Source organism: Schistocerca cancellata, chromosome 3 (genome assembly GCF_023864275.1).
Source record: "Schistocerca cancellata isolate TAMUIC-IGC-003103 chromosome 3, iqSchCanc2.1, whole genome shotgun sequence".
Taxonomy (NCBI): Eukaryota; Metazoa; Arthropoda; class Insecta; order Orthoptera; family Acrididae; genus Schistocerca; species Schistocerca cancellata.
The window spans coordinates 748,930,435-748,949,587 of NC_064628.1; the positions used below are offsets into that span (position 1 = coordinate 748,930,435).

The window sequence follows — 19,153 nt, forward strand, 5'->3', positions numbered from 1 at the left end:
GTTCATATCTTTGTAAAAAACAAAGCTACAATGAAGGCAATCATGCTGACTGATGTCCCCCTGATGGCTAAAGAACATTTGCTTGAAACATTTTGTAATTTGCATCTGGGCAAACAGTTATTTAAGGTGGTCGAGATAAATGGGACACACTGTATATGAGACAGAGAGAGAGAGAGAGAGAGAGAGAGAGAGAGAGAAGGGCTTTATCTGGAAAACTTCACAATGTATTCATTATTCTATGTGTCTACATACTGCTTAGTGCCCCTCCTTTTTGTGTAGTGGTCTGTCCCAAAACATATTATATGCTGTCATATATTTGGCAACTATGTATCTTTTGGGTTAAAGGTGGATGTGTTTCACTCCATTAACATGGCATGTATGTCGTAGTCTGAACCATCTCGAATATATGTTTTTCCTTCCCTAGCCCAGCCTTGTTGTTTTTGTTTAATAGTTTTATTGCTTATATAATTGCCAATTGTGGAACAGTTAACATTTTTTGTGGAGTGATTAAACTGTAAATGAATTGTTCTGAATAGAACTGGTTATAATGGCTGTATGTTTTTCGCTTTAGTTTTGAAAGAGAAGTGAATATTTGTAAATACTCTTTGTTATAGAATTTATGCCTCAAGTGCCAAATATTAAACCTGAATCTGGAACGCAGCCTGTAAGAATAGCCTATCTACTAACATTGAATGGTCGAGCATTACGCCAAGTACGCAGATTGTTTAAAGTGCTATTCCACAGGGACCACTTCTTCTTCATCCATGTAGATGCTGTAAGTCTTCTGAAGATTTTGTGAAATATTTAACAGTCTTGTTATACCTTTAGATTTATTCTTTAAGTAACATAACAAAATTTGATTTAATGTACAATTAATTTTCCTGTTGACAATATCGGTGATACTCGAAATAGCCTCATGGTCATAACATTAGATCTCAAGTAACAATTCCATTCAAAGGAAATGGGTTTTACATGTCTCCAGACTGCATGCCTATTTAGTGCTTTGCTATTGCTGTATGAACCAAATTGCACACAAGTGCCACAGGGTGCAATCATTGGTGTGTGGGGCATCTGGCTAAGAGTTAGTATATGATAAAAATCTGGGAGCTTCAGTTATCAGCTAAGAAACTGCCATGATGAGTTTTGTGCTTGACCTCTTGTGGTGCCTGAAGTTGATGAGCTGGAAATTTATTGAAACACTGCTACCCAATGACGCTGTTCCGTGGCTGATAACTTGAAGATTTCATCAAAATAATATGATGATTAGATCTGCATTCTCATTCGGTGTTATTAGCATTTATCTCACCTATACCTTATGCACGCAGTCATGGTTGTCAGTATGTAGAAGAGCTGTGTTCATCAGTAGTTGTTTGTAAGGAGGTAGCTAATTCTTTTGATGTAATGAGATATACATCCAAGTTTATAGGTGTACATGATCTCAGAATATACGGGAATCAATTTCCCTAAAAATAACAAAGAGTACTATTCGCAGTCTATAAACTTTTTCTCGGGTGCTCAGCTTGTTACGTTCTGAATCATTAGACACTGGAGGCTTTGGGCGATTAGTGTTTATGTCTTCCTACTAACCTGAATGAGTCAACAGTAATGGATCCAGTTGCAGTGTCATGGCTGTTGAATTTTTTGTTTCATTTTGTTGTACCATGTTCACTGCTTGTGCCCTAGTGGATGATGAAGCCTTTTGTAGTCCATTGTGAGTGCACTCTAAATCTCCTATTATAAACCCCAGATCAAATCTAAACTGAAATGTTGCTTTTGGCATACACATTTTGATCTGTACAGGAATTACCCACAGTTACTTTGAGATTTTCACTGTAATTTATCATTTATTTGTATGTTGTTGTTATTCACATATGGTCCCAATAGGACCAGGCGAGGTACAATCAATCATTGTCGCTTTTGATTTTTGGTCTTCCTTTGTGTCCAAATTTGTTTCATCCTTTCGGAATGATGTCTCTTTCTTTCATAAGACCACATTGTTGTAGTCTGTTTTCTAATTTCCCTCTGATCAACATTCCAATCACATATCTTTTGTGTGAATGTTTTTCTAGCTGTAACCTCTGCCTGAGTTATACTGGCTTCTTTAGGATCCTCCTTAATTGCAGTGATCCATTTAATTGGCTCAGTTTGGACTTCTATTTTCATAGAAATCTACTATTTATTTTGTCAACCTAGTGGCTGTGTTTCTTTTAATGTGCCCATAAAATTTAAGTCTTCGTTTTCTCATATCACCATGTTTGTCTGCATATTCTTCTATTTTCTTGTTACTTTTCAGCCTATAAGTTTCTCCATCAGTAATTTTGGGGCCAAATATCTTCCTAATAATCTGTCCTTTCTTTCTTTTGTATTTCTTCAGTATCCCTCTTTCTATTTATAATTAAAGTTTCTGCTCCCTGAAGATATTCACATTTGATTACAGTGCTGTAATGCCTAAGTGTACTGAATTTAGAAAGTGATTTTTTTATTATAGATATTTTGTCTTAATCTGAATGCAGTTGTCATTTTTTGGCAGCGAACTTCGTTTGTTGCTTCTTCCGGATTGTTTTTGTGTACGATTTCCCCCAAGTATTTAAACTGAGAAACCCTTTCTATTTTTCCATATTTCATTTTCAAAAACTTTTACACTTGTTTGTTGCATGCCATATATACCATTTCTTCAAACGGTATTTGTAGTCCTAGTTTTTCCGCAACTTCTGTAAGAATTTCAATTTCTTTTTGACCTGTGGTAATATCCCTAGTTAAAACTACCAGATCATCTGCAAAGCTGAGGCAATCTACTCTAATATTACTTCTACATAACTTGATTGATTAATTAATTAAATTAAAGCTAAGGCAATCTACTCTAATATTACTTCTGCATAACTTGATTGATTAATTAATGATTTTGACTCAACTTTTGTCCTTGCCATTTTGTAATCACTTACCGTTTCCGTAATCAGTGTTAGGGTTTTATTACCTAGCCCTTGTTCCTTTAAACTGTGGAAAAGAGATTCACGATCAGCTGAGTCGTAGGCCTTTTTTAAAATTTTTGTGTATTATTACAAATATTTTGCCTTCATGTTTTCCTGTGTTTTAAAAAATATTTTCATTTTTGAATACCTGATCAGTTTGACATTCAGGTGGCAATATCCCTTTACTGCCAAACAACATATTTAAAAATGAAAAAAGCTATTCCTAGCCAATGAAATTTTAGAGACAGAAAGATTGGTCTTGGGACATAGGGATGGAGGGGCAGATCACTTGACCCCAGATTGAGAGGGACACACCTGTATTGCACCAGGAGAAGACAGATGAATAGGGAGATGCCAGAGAGGCAGGAGGTTGAAGATACTATATTGATATGTGCTGTGCAGCTTCAGTCCAGTTATGATACAACAGACTGTGAAATAAAGATGGGCTGAGACTAAGAAAAATGAGAAGTGGAATGAATAGTGCAATTAAGAACTAAGCGGAAAATAGAAAAGGAGATGGGGCAAAAAACAAGGAGATAGTGTGTGAGTGAATGAGTAAGTGAGAGAGAGAGGGAGAGAGAGAGAGAGAGAGAGAAAAAAAAAAAAAAGGATGGGAAAAAGAGGAAATGCTGCCAGTGAAGTAAATATCAGTTTGGGAAGGGGAGAGGGTGGTTTTTGAATGATGAAGTTCAGATGGGTGGCTGGATGTGTGGAATATGATGAAAAGCAAGTTTCCGTCTCCTGAGTCCACAGAAACTGGTTCTGGGTCAGATGATTCAAATAGAGTGTGTTGTGTAGTAGGCACTCAGGCCTTTTTGAGTCTGTTTGTGTGGTATTTCCATGGCAGACAGTTCTTGTGACCATGGACACGTTTGCCCAGTTTAGTGGTGGTGATTCCTATAAATAAATAAAAAAGCCATGCAGTGAATACATGTTAGCTGGCAAACAGCATACATGGTTTCACATGTTGTTGTGCCTTTGATGTTGTATGACATACCTGTGGTGGGGCTGCAGTAGTTGTAGTCAATGTATTGTATCCATGGAGGAAGGTTTTACTGTGAGTATGATGTAGGTGTAGGAAACTCAGAATAGGGGTAAATGTTTGAAAATGTCGTACCACATAATAAACAATGGAAACTATAGGTTGGAATAATAATAATAATAATAATAATAATATTGTGAAAAGGATAGTTGCTACTCATCATATAGTGGTGATGCTGACTCACAGACAGGCATAACAAAAAGACTGTCAAACAAAGCTTTTGGCCAAACATGACCGCAGTCTCTGGCTGCCAAGGCCAGACTGCAGGCAACAAAGCATGATGGTAGAAGCAACTGGGTGGTGGGGGTAAGGAGGAGGCTGGGATGGAGAGGGGTAGCATGGTAGGGGTTTGGGCAGTAAAGTACTGCTTGTGGGAGCAGCCAGATTCAGTTGGGAGGTTAGCAGGTGGGCAAGAGGGAGGGGGGGAGGGTTCTGTGGAAAAGAAGAGAAGTGAAATGGCTATGGGTGTGTTGGTGGAATAGAGGGCAGCATAGTGCTGGGATTGGAGCAGGGAAGGGGATAATGATTTATGAAGGCTGAGTCCAGGAGGGTTACGAGAATGCAGGATATATATTGTAGGGAGAGTTATCATCGGCATGATTCACAGAAGCTGGTGTTGTTGAGAAGGATTCAGATGCCACAGGATGTGAAGCAGTCATTGAAATGGAGAACATCATGTTGGGCAGTGTGCTCAGCAACTGGGTGGTCCGGCTGTTTCTTGGCCATAGTTTGTCAGTGGACATTCGTGTGGACAGACAACGTGTTGGTTGTCAGGCCCATGTAGAATGCAGCACAGTGGTTGCGCCTTAACTTGTGCATCACATGACTAGTTTCACAGGTAGCTCTGTCTTTGATGAGATAGGTGGTACTTCTGACAGGACTGGAGTAGGTGCTGGTGGGAGGATGTATGGGACAAGTCTTGTATCTATTGTATCTAGGTCTGTTACTGGGATATGAACCATGAGGCAAGGAGATGGGAGCAGGGGTTGTGTAGGGATGGACAAGGATTTTGTGTAGGTTTGGTGAGAGGTGGAAAACCACTCACATTTGCCACAGATGACTAGGCTGTAGGTAAGGAAGCATCTGATATGGAAGGGATGGAAGCTGTCAAGGTAGAGGTATTGTTGCTTAATGGGTGGTTTCAAGTCTGATGGACTTTAGATATGTTTTTCAATTAGTTGGAGGTCAGTGTTAAGTAAGGTAGCTTGGGATTTGAAATTGGATAAAGTGTATTTGAACTGGAGAAATAAGTTAAGTTTTGCAGGAAGTGAAGGTGTTTGTCTTCACTGTGAGTCCTGACCACAAAGTTGTCATGTAACCAGAGGTACCAGCTTCAGATATTGAGGAATTCCTCTTTTGTGTGGTCCTTTAAAAGGTTTTCATAGACATAGTGATCCCCCACTTTGTTTGTGGGTTTCGTCCTCAGATGTGAAGTAATCATGGGTGAGTTTGAAGTTGGCTAGGTTGAAATTTGGATTTAGGGAGAGTGTCAGATGTACAATGGGATTTGAGATTTTCCGCAAAGTGGTTGGTTATGTAGGATGGTAGGCATTGTGTGATGGGCTGGAGGTGCTCGTCAGCCAAGGTTGGATGTGTTTGCTAGAAGATTTGAAGCCGGTCTCAATGGAGTAGTCACTGTGGTTGTTTTTGTGTGTTTTGGGAATATACTTTGTACCTACTGATAGTCAAAAAATAGTTCCAGAGCTGATATTTGTGTCATTTACCTGTTTAGCTGTTTGTGATGGCTCAACATGGAATTCTTCATGTTGCTCTTTCAGAGACAAGACTATCTTTACCGAGAGCTATTGACTCTGGAGCACAACTTTCCTAATGTGAAGATTTCACGAACACGTTTTGCGACCATCTGGGGTGGTGCATCATTGCTACAAATGCTTTTAACATCAATGAAAGAGCTTCTGGACTCAGACTGGAAGTGGGATTTTGTTATAAACCTGAGTGAATCAGACTTCCCTGTCAAGTGAGTATGTACATAACTCTTTTTATTCTTTGAACACATTGTGTAAATGAAATTCACATCCCAGTTAGCCTTCTTTGTTGTACCTTGATACATCAGGTTAGGATAACAAAATTACCAATTAATAAGTCACTATTAGGTTCAGGTTACAAAGATGCATTTTTCAATAATTACAGTGACTTTTGATTGCATGTGACATGTTAAAATTGTGTGTCAAACTGGGACTTGACCAGTATACTTGAACCTGTACACTTTCTTTCGGTTGGCTGCACTTTACCATTTGAGCCAGCCAAGCATAACTGACGGGCTTATTCAAAGCTTCAGCTTTACTGATTCTACTGTAAAACCATTTACACACAAGAAAAAATTTGCACAAGTGGTCTTAATGTGAATAAATACAGTACTGGAAAATTGTATGTGGAATGACTAAAAACAACTACTCATATAGTGGAGGTACTGAACTGTATTTAGACACAAACAAGAAGTTTAATGTAGTAGAAACGAGAAGTGAAATTTGGTAGCTCAGCTTATGAACTTACATTCTTTGTAAGGGCACATAGACACATACACATACATAACATTGGCCCATGTTGTGGCCTGAGTGCATCACATGCAGGGCTGGAAAAATGTAGCTGTTTATGTTTCTTTGCTTTGAAAAAGGAGAAATTAAATATAGTTCACCTGTAAAGTTGTAGTGTATCAGAGGAAAAGTGGTTGCAGGAAGAGACCAGAAAAATGGTAAATTTAACCTTGGCTGTAATTATCATAGAATTGATTTCATTTGTGTCTTGACCCTGACCATCAGTGAGCCATCAAGGTTTTCACTTGGGCTGAACAATATTTTCTCTGCACGAAACTTAGAATAATTTTATTGGCATGCTATAACTAGTTCCATATAGATCAAGAGAGGGAAAACTCACTATTATGGAAAACACAGCGAGTTAAGCATTCTAATTAGAAGAAACTTAATTGATAAGATAACTAACATCATTATTGATATTAGTGACTACTCTAGCACTTCCCTCATGGTAATACCCTAAAAAAGCATATTAGTATCTCTTCATAGCAGAACAGTTACTAGATCAACACCTGGAAGAGCACATAAGCAGCTTCAAAAAAGTTCGCCTATATATTTATCTCTAAAATCAGTCCTTTAATATATGTAATTCAGAATCAAGTAAACTATGGAGATCTGTTAATTGATGTGAAAAAGGCCTACAATTTAATATAGTTAGTTCTAGTAGTTCAGGACCTAAAGGAATTTGGTTTGTGTGATCAAATGAATGTGATCCTTGAACAGATCCTAAGCTCTCTAAGCTAAAATTTGGAGGAGAGATTCCAGAAGCCCTCGTGAATATGAGCTTTACAAGGAAATGCCCTCTTTGCCCTGTTCTTCAGTATACCCTTGGAAAAATCATCTGCAGATGTAAAGACGAAGAAGAAGAAGAAGAAGAAGAAGAGTGAGAATGGGGTCAAGAACTGTTCAGTCTTGGCTGCAGAAATATGATCCTTTCTTTTGCACACAATCTCGCAACATTTTCTGACTTTGGCTGTTAACTGAATGAAATAGCTTAAACACAAGAAGAAATTTTGGCCCTCAATTGGCTTTAAAACATTGGGTTCATACATAACTTTCAACAAGTACTATTTGAGCTAAAAGTAGAACTGTGAAAAATCTACAGGGCAAGAAAATTCAAATCCATAGCAGGATGGGTAGAACCAAACCTCTTGGAGAAGTACAGGGTGTCCCACTCAAGCCTCCCTGATTTCAAGGACCCAGGAGAGAAAAACCACAGTAGATATGACAATGAAAACTGCACCACATTGTAGAGCATCAAAGAATTTATGTTCCCACGTCAGAAGTGCCAAGTATCGTCGCCAGAGTGCAGCATGGTTGCATGAAGTGAAAATGGCAACTCCACAGCAGCACATGCAAGCAGTAGTATGGTTTGCAGAAACAAAATCACCGATTACTGTGCAAATAAATCATCGTCGTGTGTATGAATGTGATGCACCTGATGTGAAAACAATTAAGGAATGGTATAGGAAGTTTCTGGCAACAGGAAGTGTTCTGAAACCTTCTGGCAGTGCACATTACGGGGTTTCAGAAGAGACAGTGGAGGACTTCAGACAAACATTTCTCAGAAGACCACATGAGTCAATTTGTCAAGCATCTAGGCAACTTGATGTACCTCGATCAACATTGCATAGTGTAGTTCACCAGCGTCTTCATATGTGTGCTTACAAAGTGCAAATTCTGCAATGTCTGACACCAAACGACAAACCACGCCATCAACAATTTGCTGCAGCGTATTGATATGGATGCCAGCTTCCTGGAAAGATGTTTATTCTCAGATGAGGCAATCTTTCATCTATCAGGAAGGGTTAATAGGCATAATGTTCCAATTGGGGTTCACAAAATGCATGTTGTCATTGAACATGTTTGTGACAGCCCTAAACTAAACGTCTGGTGCGGGCTAATGCACGACAGGACTGTTGGACTGTTCTTCTTTGCGGAACAAACAGTGAATGGGTCTGTGTATCTGGACATTTTGGAGCAGTTTGTGTGCCCTCAGATACAAGACTTGCAGCCCAACATCATTTTTCAACAAGATGGTGCTCCTCCGCATTGGTCAGCAGCTGTTAGCAAGTTCCTGTATAGGAAATTTCCCACTCGTTGGATCAGATGCAGAAGACCCATTGCCTGGCCACCGCGTTCACTCAACATTATGCCGCTTGATTTCTCCATGTGGGGATTCGTGGATTCGTATGCAACCAAAGTGGACGATATTCCTATGTTGCGACACCATATCGCTAATGCGATTGCAACAGTAACAGAGGAAATGTTACAAAGAACTTGGCAAGAAATTGAATATAGGATTGATATTCTTCATGCTACAAATGGTTCACATGTAGAGGTGTACTGATGATAAATAAATAAATTCTTCAAGATGCTCTACAATGTGATGCGTTTTTCATTATTGTATATACCTTCCCCCCCCCCCCACCGCCCTCCCTCCCCCCCCCCTCCCCCCTCCCCCCTCCACCACCACCTCCTCACCACCTGGGTCTTTGAAATCAGGGAGGTTTGAGTGGGACACCCTGTAGTGTTTTTTCAGCCATCTGCAAACGGAAATGACTTAAAAGTTTCATGGGCCTTGGGGCATATATTTACCAGTAACTGTATTTCTTTACTGCATTCATGGGAATACATTGTACCCCTTCTGTACACTCCTAGCAAGGAGTGGTACTCTGCTGCTCCTGCTGTAACTGTGTTGTGAAATATAGCTTTTTGAGCCATGGAAAGAATACGTCCCACCAAGTAACTTTGTTTCAAAGGTTCTTGGTAAGTTTGCTTAACACCAAAGTAGTTTCTAAAAGAGGCTTACTACAAAATTGGTATGTCTTTTGTGGGCCTTGGGAAGCATACTTGCCACCAACTTAATGGTTTTACAAAGCTTTTGGGAAGTGTCTTACAACCACTGAACGTGACAGACATCTACTGGTAGTACATTGCACCAGGTGGATATAAACTGCCACATCAATCAGTTTATGTTTGTTGTGAGATTGCTGCTGTTGTCAGTTGTGAAGTCGGAAAAAATCACTTCATTTTTACAATGGGAAATACACTTATTACCAAAATAACATCTCACAAAAGGGCCCTGGGAGATATTTATACCATAAGCTTTCCAATCCTAAATAACAAAAATAAAATTATAAAAAATAAATGTTTTCAGTTGATCACAATTCTAATATGATTTTTAAAAAAGGAAAAAAAAAACCATCTAATGCCATTACGGTATCAAAGAACCAGGAGTGTTAAATGCAGCAGCATGGTTTTACAGTGAACAAGAAAGGGCTTAATAAGAACTGCAGGTCAAAGAAAGAAATGTTATGAGGAAAGCTTGATAGACAGTGTGGAGTGCACACACACACACACACACACACACACACACACACACACACACACACAGATGGACTGGCTCACATAAGCAGAAAGGGGCCTGCAGCAGGTGGTGATGAGTTATGAAGAGTCATGAGCACAACCTGCCTGGGAATAAATTGGGAGAACCAAAACTTAAAATAGAAATGATGTGATCAGAAGAGAGGAAACAATCATACAGGAAATACATTTGGAGTATCGATCAAGTATTAGATTAGAAGTAGGGAGACAGTTAGTCATGCGATCCCTAGTTAACTAAGTGAATAAGAAAGAAACATTAGTGTCATGTCGCATCTACCTGCAGGTTGATTGTTAACATGTAAAATTAATCTGATCTGGGATCGCAATAATAAAATGATTATAAATGTCTGATTTTTTCGTATTTTGTGCTTCATGTTTATTACTGCTGTGGCTTACATAGTTCCTTGTTGCTAATCTATTTTCTTTTGTAAATTCCTGTTATAATATGACATTTAAAGTTAGGCTGTTCCTATCTTTCATCCTCCATTGGTAACTAAATATAATCAGTCTTTTTTCCAACAGGACAGACAGAGAACTGGTTGAATTTTTGACCGCCAACAAAGGTCGCAATTTTGTCAAGTCTCATGGTCGTGAAGTCCAGCGCTTTATTCAGAAGCAAGGACTTGACAAGACATTTGTAGAATGTGATGCTCATATGTGGCGCACTGGAGATCGCCGACTCCCGTGGGGAATACAGGTTGATGGTGGAAGTGACTGGGTTGCTCTGTCACGACAGTTTGTGGCCTATGTAGCAAGCAATGCATCAACTGAAGATCCTCTGCTTAGTGGTCTTGCTGTAGTATTTCATCACACTTTATTGCCTGCTGAGGTAAAAACAAAACTATTTTTGTTCTGTGAAACTAATGATTTTGTAAAACAAAAATTGAAATGAAAGCTATGAACTGAATTAAGATGGATAAAAAGACTTGGCAAAATACAGTGATTTATTTGGGAGTGCCAGTTATGAAACATTACTTTTAATATTAAGATCAGAGGGTAGGTGTTTTTGCAAGAAGGCTTTGCAGTGGTCATGATGTAGACTATATTAGTGTTTGTGACTGAAAACTGTGTAGGGATTCAGAGAAAAATTTAGAGAGACAAAGCAGTGTGGACTTATAATTATTAGAGTCGTAATTCAAATATTAATCTACCCATCCTAAAATATATTTCTCACATTTGCCTGAAACACAGAAACAGTTTTCTTGGCAGTGTCGTTGTCAGTTCCCACTCTCGTCATCATAATATTGAGCATGTGCTCCATTTATTGCGTGCTCTCTCACCTGAAGCAACAAGAGACTTTGATACAAGAAACAAAGAAGAGGACCAGATAATGATGTTGATTTTGTGTGTAGGGCACTCAATAGCCTGGCCATAAGCACACATGTTTTTTTTTACCTAGAGAAGAATGTGGTTAAAATAAGTAAAATATTCTTGATAAAATAGCAATAGTCATCCAATTAGACCTTCTTTTGTTGGAGATAGCGCAGTGCTTACCAATGTACTGTACCATCAGATACCTCCCTCAATACAACTAGTATAATCATCTTAACAACTTTTTATATATAACAGTACTACTCATTTCATGTCGTGAATGGAGTACTGGTCAGCTGTTCAACTATATTCATCATCAGTTGTGATCTTAGTCAGCTCAGAGATGCAAAATATCCCTGATTGTTAGTATGAGGGGCATTCAATAAGTAATGCAAACATGTTTTTTCTCAGCCAATTTCATGTTTTGTCTGCCAATTTCAGTTGAAAAAATGCGGAATTTGTTGTGGGACATCGTGGAATATTCCTGCATCAGCCTCTAGTTAAGTTCTAATAGATAGTGGTGCTATATGTATACCGGGTGAGTCACCTAAAGTTACCGCTGGATATATTTCGTAAACCACATCAAATACTGAAGAACCGATTCCACAGACCGAACGTGAGGAGAGGGGCTAGTGTAATTGTTTAATACAAAAATGCACGGAAGTATGTTTTTTAACACAAACCTACGTTTTTTTAAAATGGAACCCCGTTAGTTTTGTTAGCACATCTGAACGTATAAACAAATACGTAATCAGTGCCGTTTGTTGCATTGTAAAATGTTAATTACATCTGGAGATATTGTAACCTAAAATTGACGCTTGAGTACCACTCCTCTGCTGTTCGATCGTGTGTATCGGAGAGCACCGAATTACGTAGGGATCCAAAGGGAACGGTGATGGACCTTATGTACAGAAGAGACTGGAACAGCACATTACGTCCACATGCTAACACCTTTTTATTGGTCTTTTTCACTGACACACATATACATTACCATGAGGGGTGAGGTACACGTACACACGTGGTTTCTGTTTTCAGTTACGGAGTGGAATGGAGTATGTCCCGACATGTCAGGCCAATAGATGTTCAATTTGGTGGCCATCATTTGCTGCACACAATTGTAATCTCTGGCGTAATGAATGTCGTACACACCGCAGTACATCTGGTGTAATGTCGCCACAGGCTGCCACAATATGTTGTTTCATATCCTCTGGGGTTGTAGGCACACCACGGTATACATTCTCCTTTAACGTACCCCACAGAAGAAGTCCAGAGGTGTAAGATCAGGAGAACGAGCTGGCCAGTTTATGCGTCCTCCACATCCTATGAAACGCCCGTCAAACATCCTATCAAGGGTCAGCCTAGTGTTAATTGCGGAATGTGCAGGTGCACCATCATGCTGATACCACATACGTCGACGCGTTTCCAGTAGGACATTTTCGAGCAACGTTGGCAGATCATTCTGTAGAAACGTGATGCATGTTGCAGTGCTCTCCGATACACACGATGGAACAGCGGAGGAGTGGTACTCAAGCGTCAACTTTGGGTTACAATATCTCTGGATGTAAGTAACATTTTACAATGCAACAAACGGCACTGATTACGTATTTGTTTATACGTTCAGATGTGCTAACAAAACTAACGTGGTTCCATTTAAAAAAATGTAGGTTTGTGTTAAAAAACATACTTCCGTGCATTTTTGTATGGTTTGTATTAAACAATTACACTAGTCCCTCTCCTCACATTCGGTCTGTGGAATCGGTTCATCAGTATTTGATGTGGTTTATGAAATATATCCAGCGGTAACGTTAGGTGACTCACCCTGTATAGTAAAGGAGGTGCATTCCAAGCAGAGAGCTGTCATTGAGTTTCTTTTTGCAGACAAACAGAGCATCCCAGGTATTCATAGGCGCTTGTAGAATGTCTATAGAGACCTGACAGTGAACAAAAGCATTTGAGTCGTTGGGCGAGGCACCTGTCATCACCCCAACAAAGTCGCCCGAGCCTGTCCGATCTTCTGAGTGCTGGCCGGCCACACACAGGTGTCACTCCTGCAGTGTTGGAATGTTGCGGAAACTCTCATTCAGTGCTATTGATGGATCACAAACGAATGCCTTGCTGCACAGCTGGACATCTCTGTTGGTAATGCTGACACACATGTCCACCAGTTGGGGTACTCAAAACCGTGTGCCCACTGGATGCCTCACCATCTAACAGAAGACCATAAAGAGCAACAAAGGGCTATCTGTGTGTAATTGCTTGCACGTTACAAGACTGATCACTACGATTTTTTGTCGAGCATCATCACGGACAATGAAATATGGGTTGACTTTGAAGCGGAAACAGAATGGCAATACATGGAGTGGCATGACACCACCTCTCCCTCAAAGAAAAAGTTCAAATCCACATCCTCAGGTGGAAAGTCATGGCGATGACCTTCTGGGACTCTGATGGTGTTGTTCCATTTGTTGTCCTCCCTCATGGTGCAATGACCAACTTGGAAGTGCATTGTGCTTCTTTCAGGAAATAGAACAAATGACTTCAGCATGTTCATTGCAACAAAAATGCAAATAAACTACTTCTCCTCCATGACAATGTGGCGCCTCACACAAGTCTGCACACCCGAGTTACAGCCCGGATCTCGGACCTTCCAACTTCCATCCGTTTGGCCCAGGCGGGAAGCAGTACGCACGTGGTGGGCAGGTTATTGATGCAGCAGCATGTTGACTCCAACATTGACCTGTAGAATGGTACCGTGCAGGAATACAGACACTTCCAATTTGGTGGCATATGTCTGTTGCATTGAATGGAGATTATTTCGAAAAACAGGATATGCAGCCAAAAGAATGGGGAATAATGTGGTGTTTTGGAATGCTGAATAAAACCACCCTGCTTTCAGAAAAAAATATGTTCCATTATTCATTGAATGCTCCTCATATATTCTATTTATCACACAATTCCTTCTACAAGGTTGAATTGTTAAATATCTGTGCTACAGTTGCAAGTATCTCATGTCATATTTTGTATTGGGTCGCTGCTCCTCACAGTCTGTCGTTTCAGACTTTCTTCCACACTGTGCTGCGGAACTCACGTTTTTGCAACACGTACGTAGACAACAACCTACACGTGACCAACTGGAAACGGCGACTGGGATGCAAATGTCAGTACAAACATGTTGTTGATTGGTGTGGTTGCAGTCCCAATGATTTCAGGATTGATGATTGGCCACGCCTCCAGGTATTATTATAACATTGAGAAGTATATGCTTAACTATTTACTTTTTTTGAAATGAGATGTGTTATTCACTACTGTTGTAGTTTTAACAACCATTTATTTAGTAAAAACAAAAATTTAAGTGACTGAGCATGATAAAAACAAAGTGCCCATACATTTGCAAAATAACTGCAAATTTTAATATTTAAAAAACATAACCACTATTAAACAATGGAAAATCCAGGATGGAGTGTAACAGTACGAGAGAAGGAAAGTTGCTACTCACCATATAGCGGAGATGCTGACCCGCGATAGGTATAGTAAAAAGATTCACACAATCATAGCTTTCGGCCATTAAGGCCTTTGTCAGCAGTAGACACACATACACACTGCAGTGTAGTTTCAGCTCTCTGAGACTGGAGATGTGTGTGCAAGTTGTGCTTGCGTGAGTGTGTGTGTGCGTGTGTGTATGTGTGTCACTGCTGACAAAGGCCTTAATGGCCGAAAGCTATGATTGTGTGAATCTTTTTATTGTGCCTATCGCGGCTCAGCATCTCTGCTATATGGTGAGTAGCAACTTTCCTTCTCTCATATTGTTATATAGCCAGATTAGGTATGTGGACTTGATAAATGGCAACTGTTGGTTAGTGTTGTTGTATTTGCAACAGTGATGTTAGTTTATTGCTGCCACTGCTGTTTGGGTGCAGGTTACCCAACAATGTGGTCATTGATGCTTGATCTGATCTGTGCTGCAGAAAGTTTTGAAAATAATGTATATAATAATAAAATGCTACAAAATAAATGTGCACAAAAGAACCCAGGAAAAGTCTTAAAGACATCAGAGGTGGAAGACCAGTTGGTTAAATCTACCTGAGGAACAAGTTAAATGTTCCTTTTAAACTACCTGCCAAAAATCTGAATAGATGAACAAAGATTTTTTAAACTATTGTATTGTCAATCCTAAATATACAGCAAGTCACTAGCCTAGTTACAGTTGCCCCCTATGAAGTGCACTGCATTTACATAAAATTTAACATACTGATGGACAATACCACAATCACTGCACACTGGTGGAGCCTCTCCCAGGAGCAGAAAACCTTGTGTCAAAAGGCTGTATTCTGTGTGGAGAGAAGATAACAGAATTTGGTTTCTCCTCAGCACCATTATTATATGGTTGATTTCATTAACCTCAGTTTATTCTCTCTTACTTCTAGTCACTTCTCCTGTTGTATAATAATACAACTTCTTTTTCTTGTTTTGTTGCTGTGTGTGGCCGTGAGAGATCAATGATCTAGTTCGACCGCCATTTGTGTAGACTTTCTGCCATCCTGCTATCACAGTCCATTGCCCGGGGTGCACCATCTTGGAGGTTGTCTACACACAGAAAACACAAGTGGCAGGATCTCATGTCCCAGCTGAATTTTACACATTCCAGCAGAAAAGCCTGGTCATTATTGAGGAAACTTGGTAACTGCTCTTCAGCACACCACCAGGAATTTAAAATAAAACTGTCGGAGTGGCATTGCACATAAAGGCACATGCTGAGAAAACTCCTCTTGATCCAACAACTGAAGCAGAAACTAAAGAAGAACTACAAGAACTTGATAAAACTCTGAATGTTGATACATCGCTTTCGTCACCATTTAGCAAAGAGGAAATCAAGGGTGCGATAAAGACCTTAAAAATACACAAAGTGGCAGGATTGGACGGTATATTCCCAGAATTTATAAAACACCTCAGACCTAATGGAAAATCGTGGCTAAGAAACTTTAACACCAACATTTTAAACACTGGAATAATCCCAACACAATTTAAAATAGCCCACATGCTAGCAATCCTCAAATCTGGAAAGCTACCAGAAGATCCAACTAACTACCGCCCCATCGCCCTCTTGAATGTATGCTTTAAGTTGTTGGAACGCCTAATACTTAATAGAATTCAGGATATTGTGGATGGAATAACCCGTCCATATCAAGCAGGTTTCAGAAACAAGCGCAGCTGTTGCGAACAAGTCTTAGCCCTAACATCATATATAGAAAGCAGATTCCAGAACAGGATGAAGTCAAGTGTAACTTTTGTTGATCTGTCATCGGCATACGACACTGTGTGGCTCCAGGGTCTTATGCTTAAGACACATACCTAGTTTAAAACTGGCAACCTTAATGAACAACATGCTGACAAACAGGTCTTTCAAAGTGAGCATCAGCCACAACACCAGCAGATCATATAAAATAAAAAATGGCCTTCCTCAAGGATCTGTGTTGGCTCCAACCCTTTTTAATTTGTATACTAGTGACTTGCCAAATACAGTCAGCAGGAAATTTTGCTATGCTGATGATTTGGCACTAGTTGTACAAACTAAAACACTTGGGGAAGGAGCGAACATACTCACAAAAGATCTGGAGTCCTTGAATTCCTATTATAAAAAATGGCGACTCTGCCCTAATCCAACCAAGACTTGAGGTGTGTGCTTTCCACTTGAACAATAAAATGGCCCACCAGGAACTGAATGTGAACTTCTGTGAACAGAGAGTCAAACACAACTTCAACCACAAATACCTTGGCATAACTCTAGACCGCTCCCTGACTTACAAAAAACATCTAGAAAACGTAAGCCAAGAGCTAAGTCGCAACAACATCCTGAGAAAATTGGCTGGCTCGACTTGGGGAGCTCAAGCATCCACCTTACATACTGCCACAATAGCCCTGGTGTATCCTGTTGCCAAACATTGCTCTGCTGTCTGGCATTCGAGCACTCATACTAAGAAAATCGATGTCCAGTTGAACGAGTGTGTGAGGATAATAACGGGTACTATTAAATCCATACCAGTTCCTTGGCTGCATATTGTAAGCTATATCCTACCTCCACAATTGAGAAGGCAAGAAGCAGCAGCAAGAGAGTGGTCAAAAATTCATGACTCAGATTACCCACAGAATCTACCAATCCATGATGTTTTGAACGAAATACCATCGACCTGCTTCAAGTCACGGAAGCCTATATGGGCTAATACACAAGAACATCAACCTGACATCAAGGAGCAATGGTGGCACTTTTGGAATGACTCTGGAATTAATAAACAAGGTATCCAAGATCCTACTCTGGAATTACCGGGCTTTGACCTGAAGAGATGTAACTGGACTAAATTAAACCATATCAGAACGGGCCATGCAAGATGCAGTGCATACAAGTACAAGTGGGGTCTATGTGACTCACCAGCGTGTGACTGTGGAGCACCAGAACAGAACGTCTGCCATATTATTGAGGAATGCCCCTTAAGAAGATACACCAGACCTGTTTCTGAGGTTATATATGTGACACCCTCTGCTTTGGATTAGCTGTGCAATCTAGATATTGAGCTTTAAATATATGAATGAGTTTCTAGTCAGGCTTGCCAAGCTTCTAACATGTAGTTATTTTGTCTTGAGTGTTTGTACATTATCCTTTTGTGCTATTGCTTGTTTTTTACACATGTACTATTTACACATTGTTTTGTTTTATACATTTCGTTTACATATTATTAAATATTGTCGCTGTATTGCCATATGCAAAATAAAATAAATAAATAAATAATATAGCTATAATAATAGTTTTAGCAGTCAGGATTGTGGGGAAATGACCCCAGAGACCCATTTATGGAGCTGCATGAGAACTTTATTCCTCCAAGAGATGTAATAGGTCTTTCTAAGATGCAGGAAAATACCCCCTGCGTGATGCCTAATTAGTTGAGCCTCCTATAAATCCACCTCCAAGAGGGTCACACTATCAGTGGCAGAAGAATACTTCCTGTGTCCACAGTGGAAGCTACTTATGAACTTCTGGATTTGAGAACCCAGACAAGCCAATGATTCATGATCCACTCCGTGATCTTTTCTACACAGCTAGTGAGGGCAACACTACTATGTCCTTTCATTGTTTCAGGAGAGGTATTAGGATCAGGTCCATCCATGAGTAGGAAAAGCATAATTTGTCCCAAATTAAAGAGGATGTCCCTTGTGATGTGCTGCAATGACTGTCTTGATCAAATGGCATGTTGTTAACTGTAGAGAATGCTGAATCCAACTTGAGAAGGGCCAGTTGTGTAGCTCCACAGTATTGAAACTGAACTCCCAACTGTCCCTCTCAGCATTAGTTCTTTATTGACATTGGTAATCACTTGTGCAAAATGTTCCCCAATTCCCAGAACTTCATCCATCTGGTTTAAGTAGAGACTTAATTTATCACTATATTAGTAAATGAACATCTGTAATCTTGCCAGAAATTCTCCTAATGGTCTCTCATATTCCACAATCTGTTTTGGTCTCCTCCATAATATGAAAACATTTGGCCCTCACTACACAAAAGGCTGTGATTCTCTGCAGGGGTCAGCATGTATTGAGCTGGATGATTGCCCCTAATTGCAGAGTAGCACACCTTACTCCTCCAGTGTTCAAAGTTTGCTTGGAGACTTTGGAATGTGAGCAACTGCAGCTTGGTGGATCATATTCTTGGCTGTGTAGTATGGCCCAGTTTTCCATGCTATGCCTCAATGCAGTGTGGTCATAGCATCTCAATACATTTCTAAGAAATAATGGATGCATTTGCATAAACGCAGTTCAACATGGCCTCCATACATTTCAATACATTCCTCCCATCGTTGAAGAGCAGCCTTGAATACCTTCTGAATTACGTCTTGTGAAATAGG

The 19,153-nt window shown here is 39.8% G+C and overlaps 1 protein-coding gene across 1 annotated transcript in view; it reads left to right on the top strand.

Annotated features, from left to right (window-relative positions):
* The window catches only part of LOC126175771 (xylosyltransferase oxt), a 100,783-nt gene that overhangs the window by 21,320 nt on the left and 60,310 nt on the right, over positions 1 to 19,153 (top strand). The window contains exons 5-8 of the mRNA XM_049922741.1: positions 615 to 775; positions 5,790 to 5,989; positions 10,473 to 10,779; positions 14,319 to 14,495. Of these exons, the coding sequence (XP_049778698.1) occupies positions 615 to 775; positions 5,790 to 5,989; positions 10,473 to 10,779; positions 14,319 to 14,495 (845 nt within the window). The remainder of the gene's footprint in view (positions 1 to 614; positions 776 to 5,789; positions 5,990 to 10,472; positions 10,780 to 14,318; positions 14,496 to 19,153) is intronic.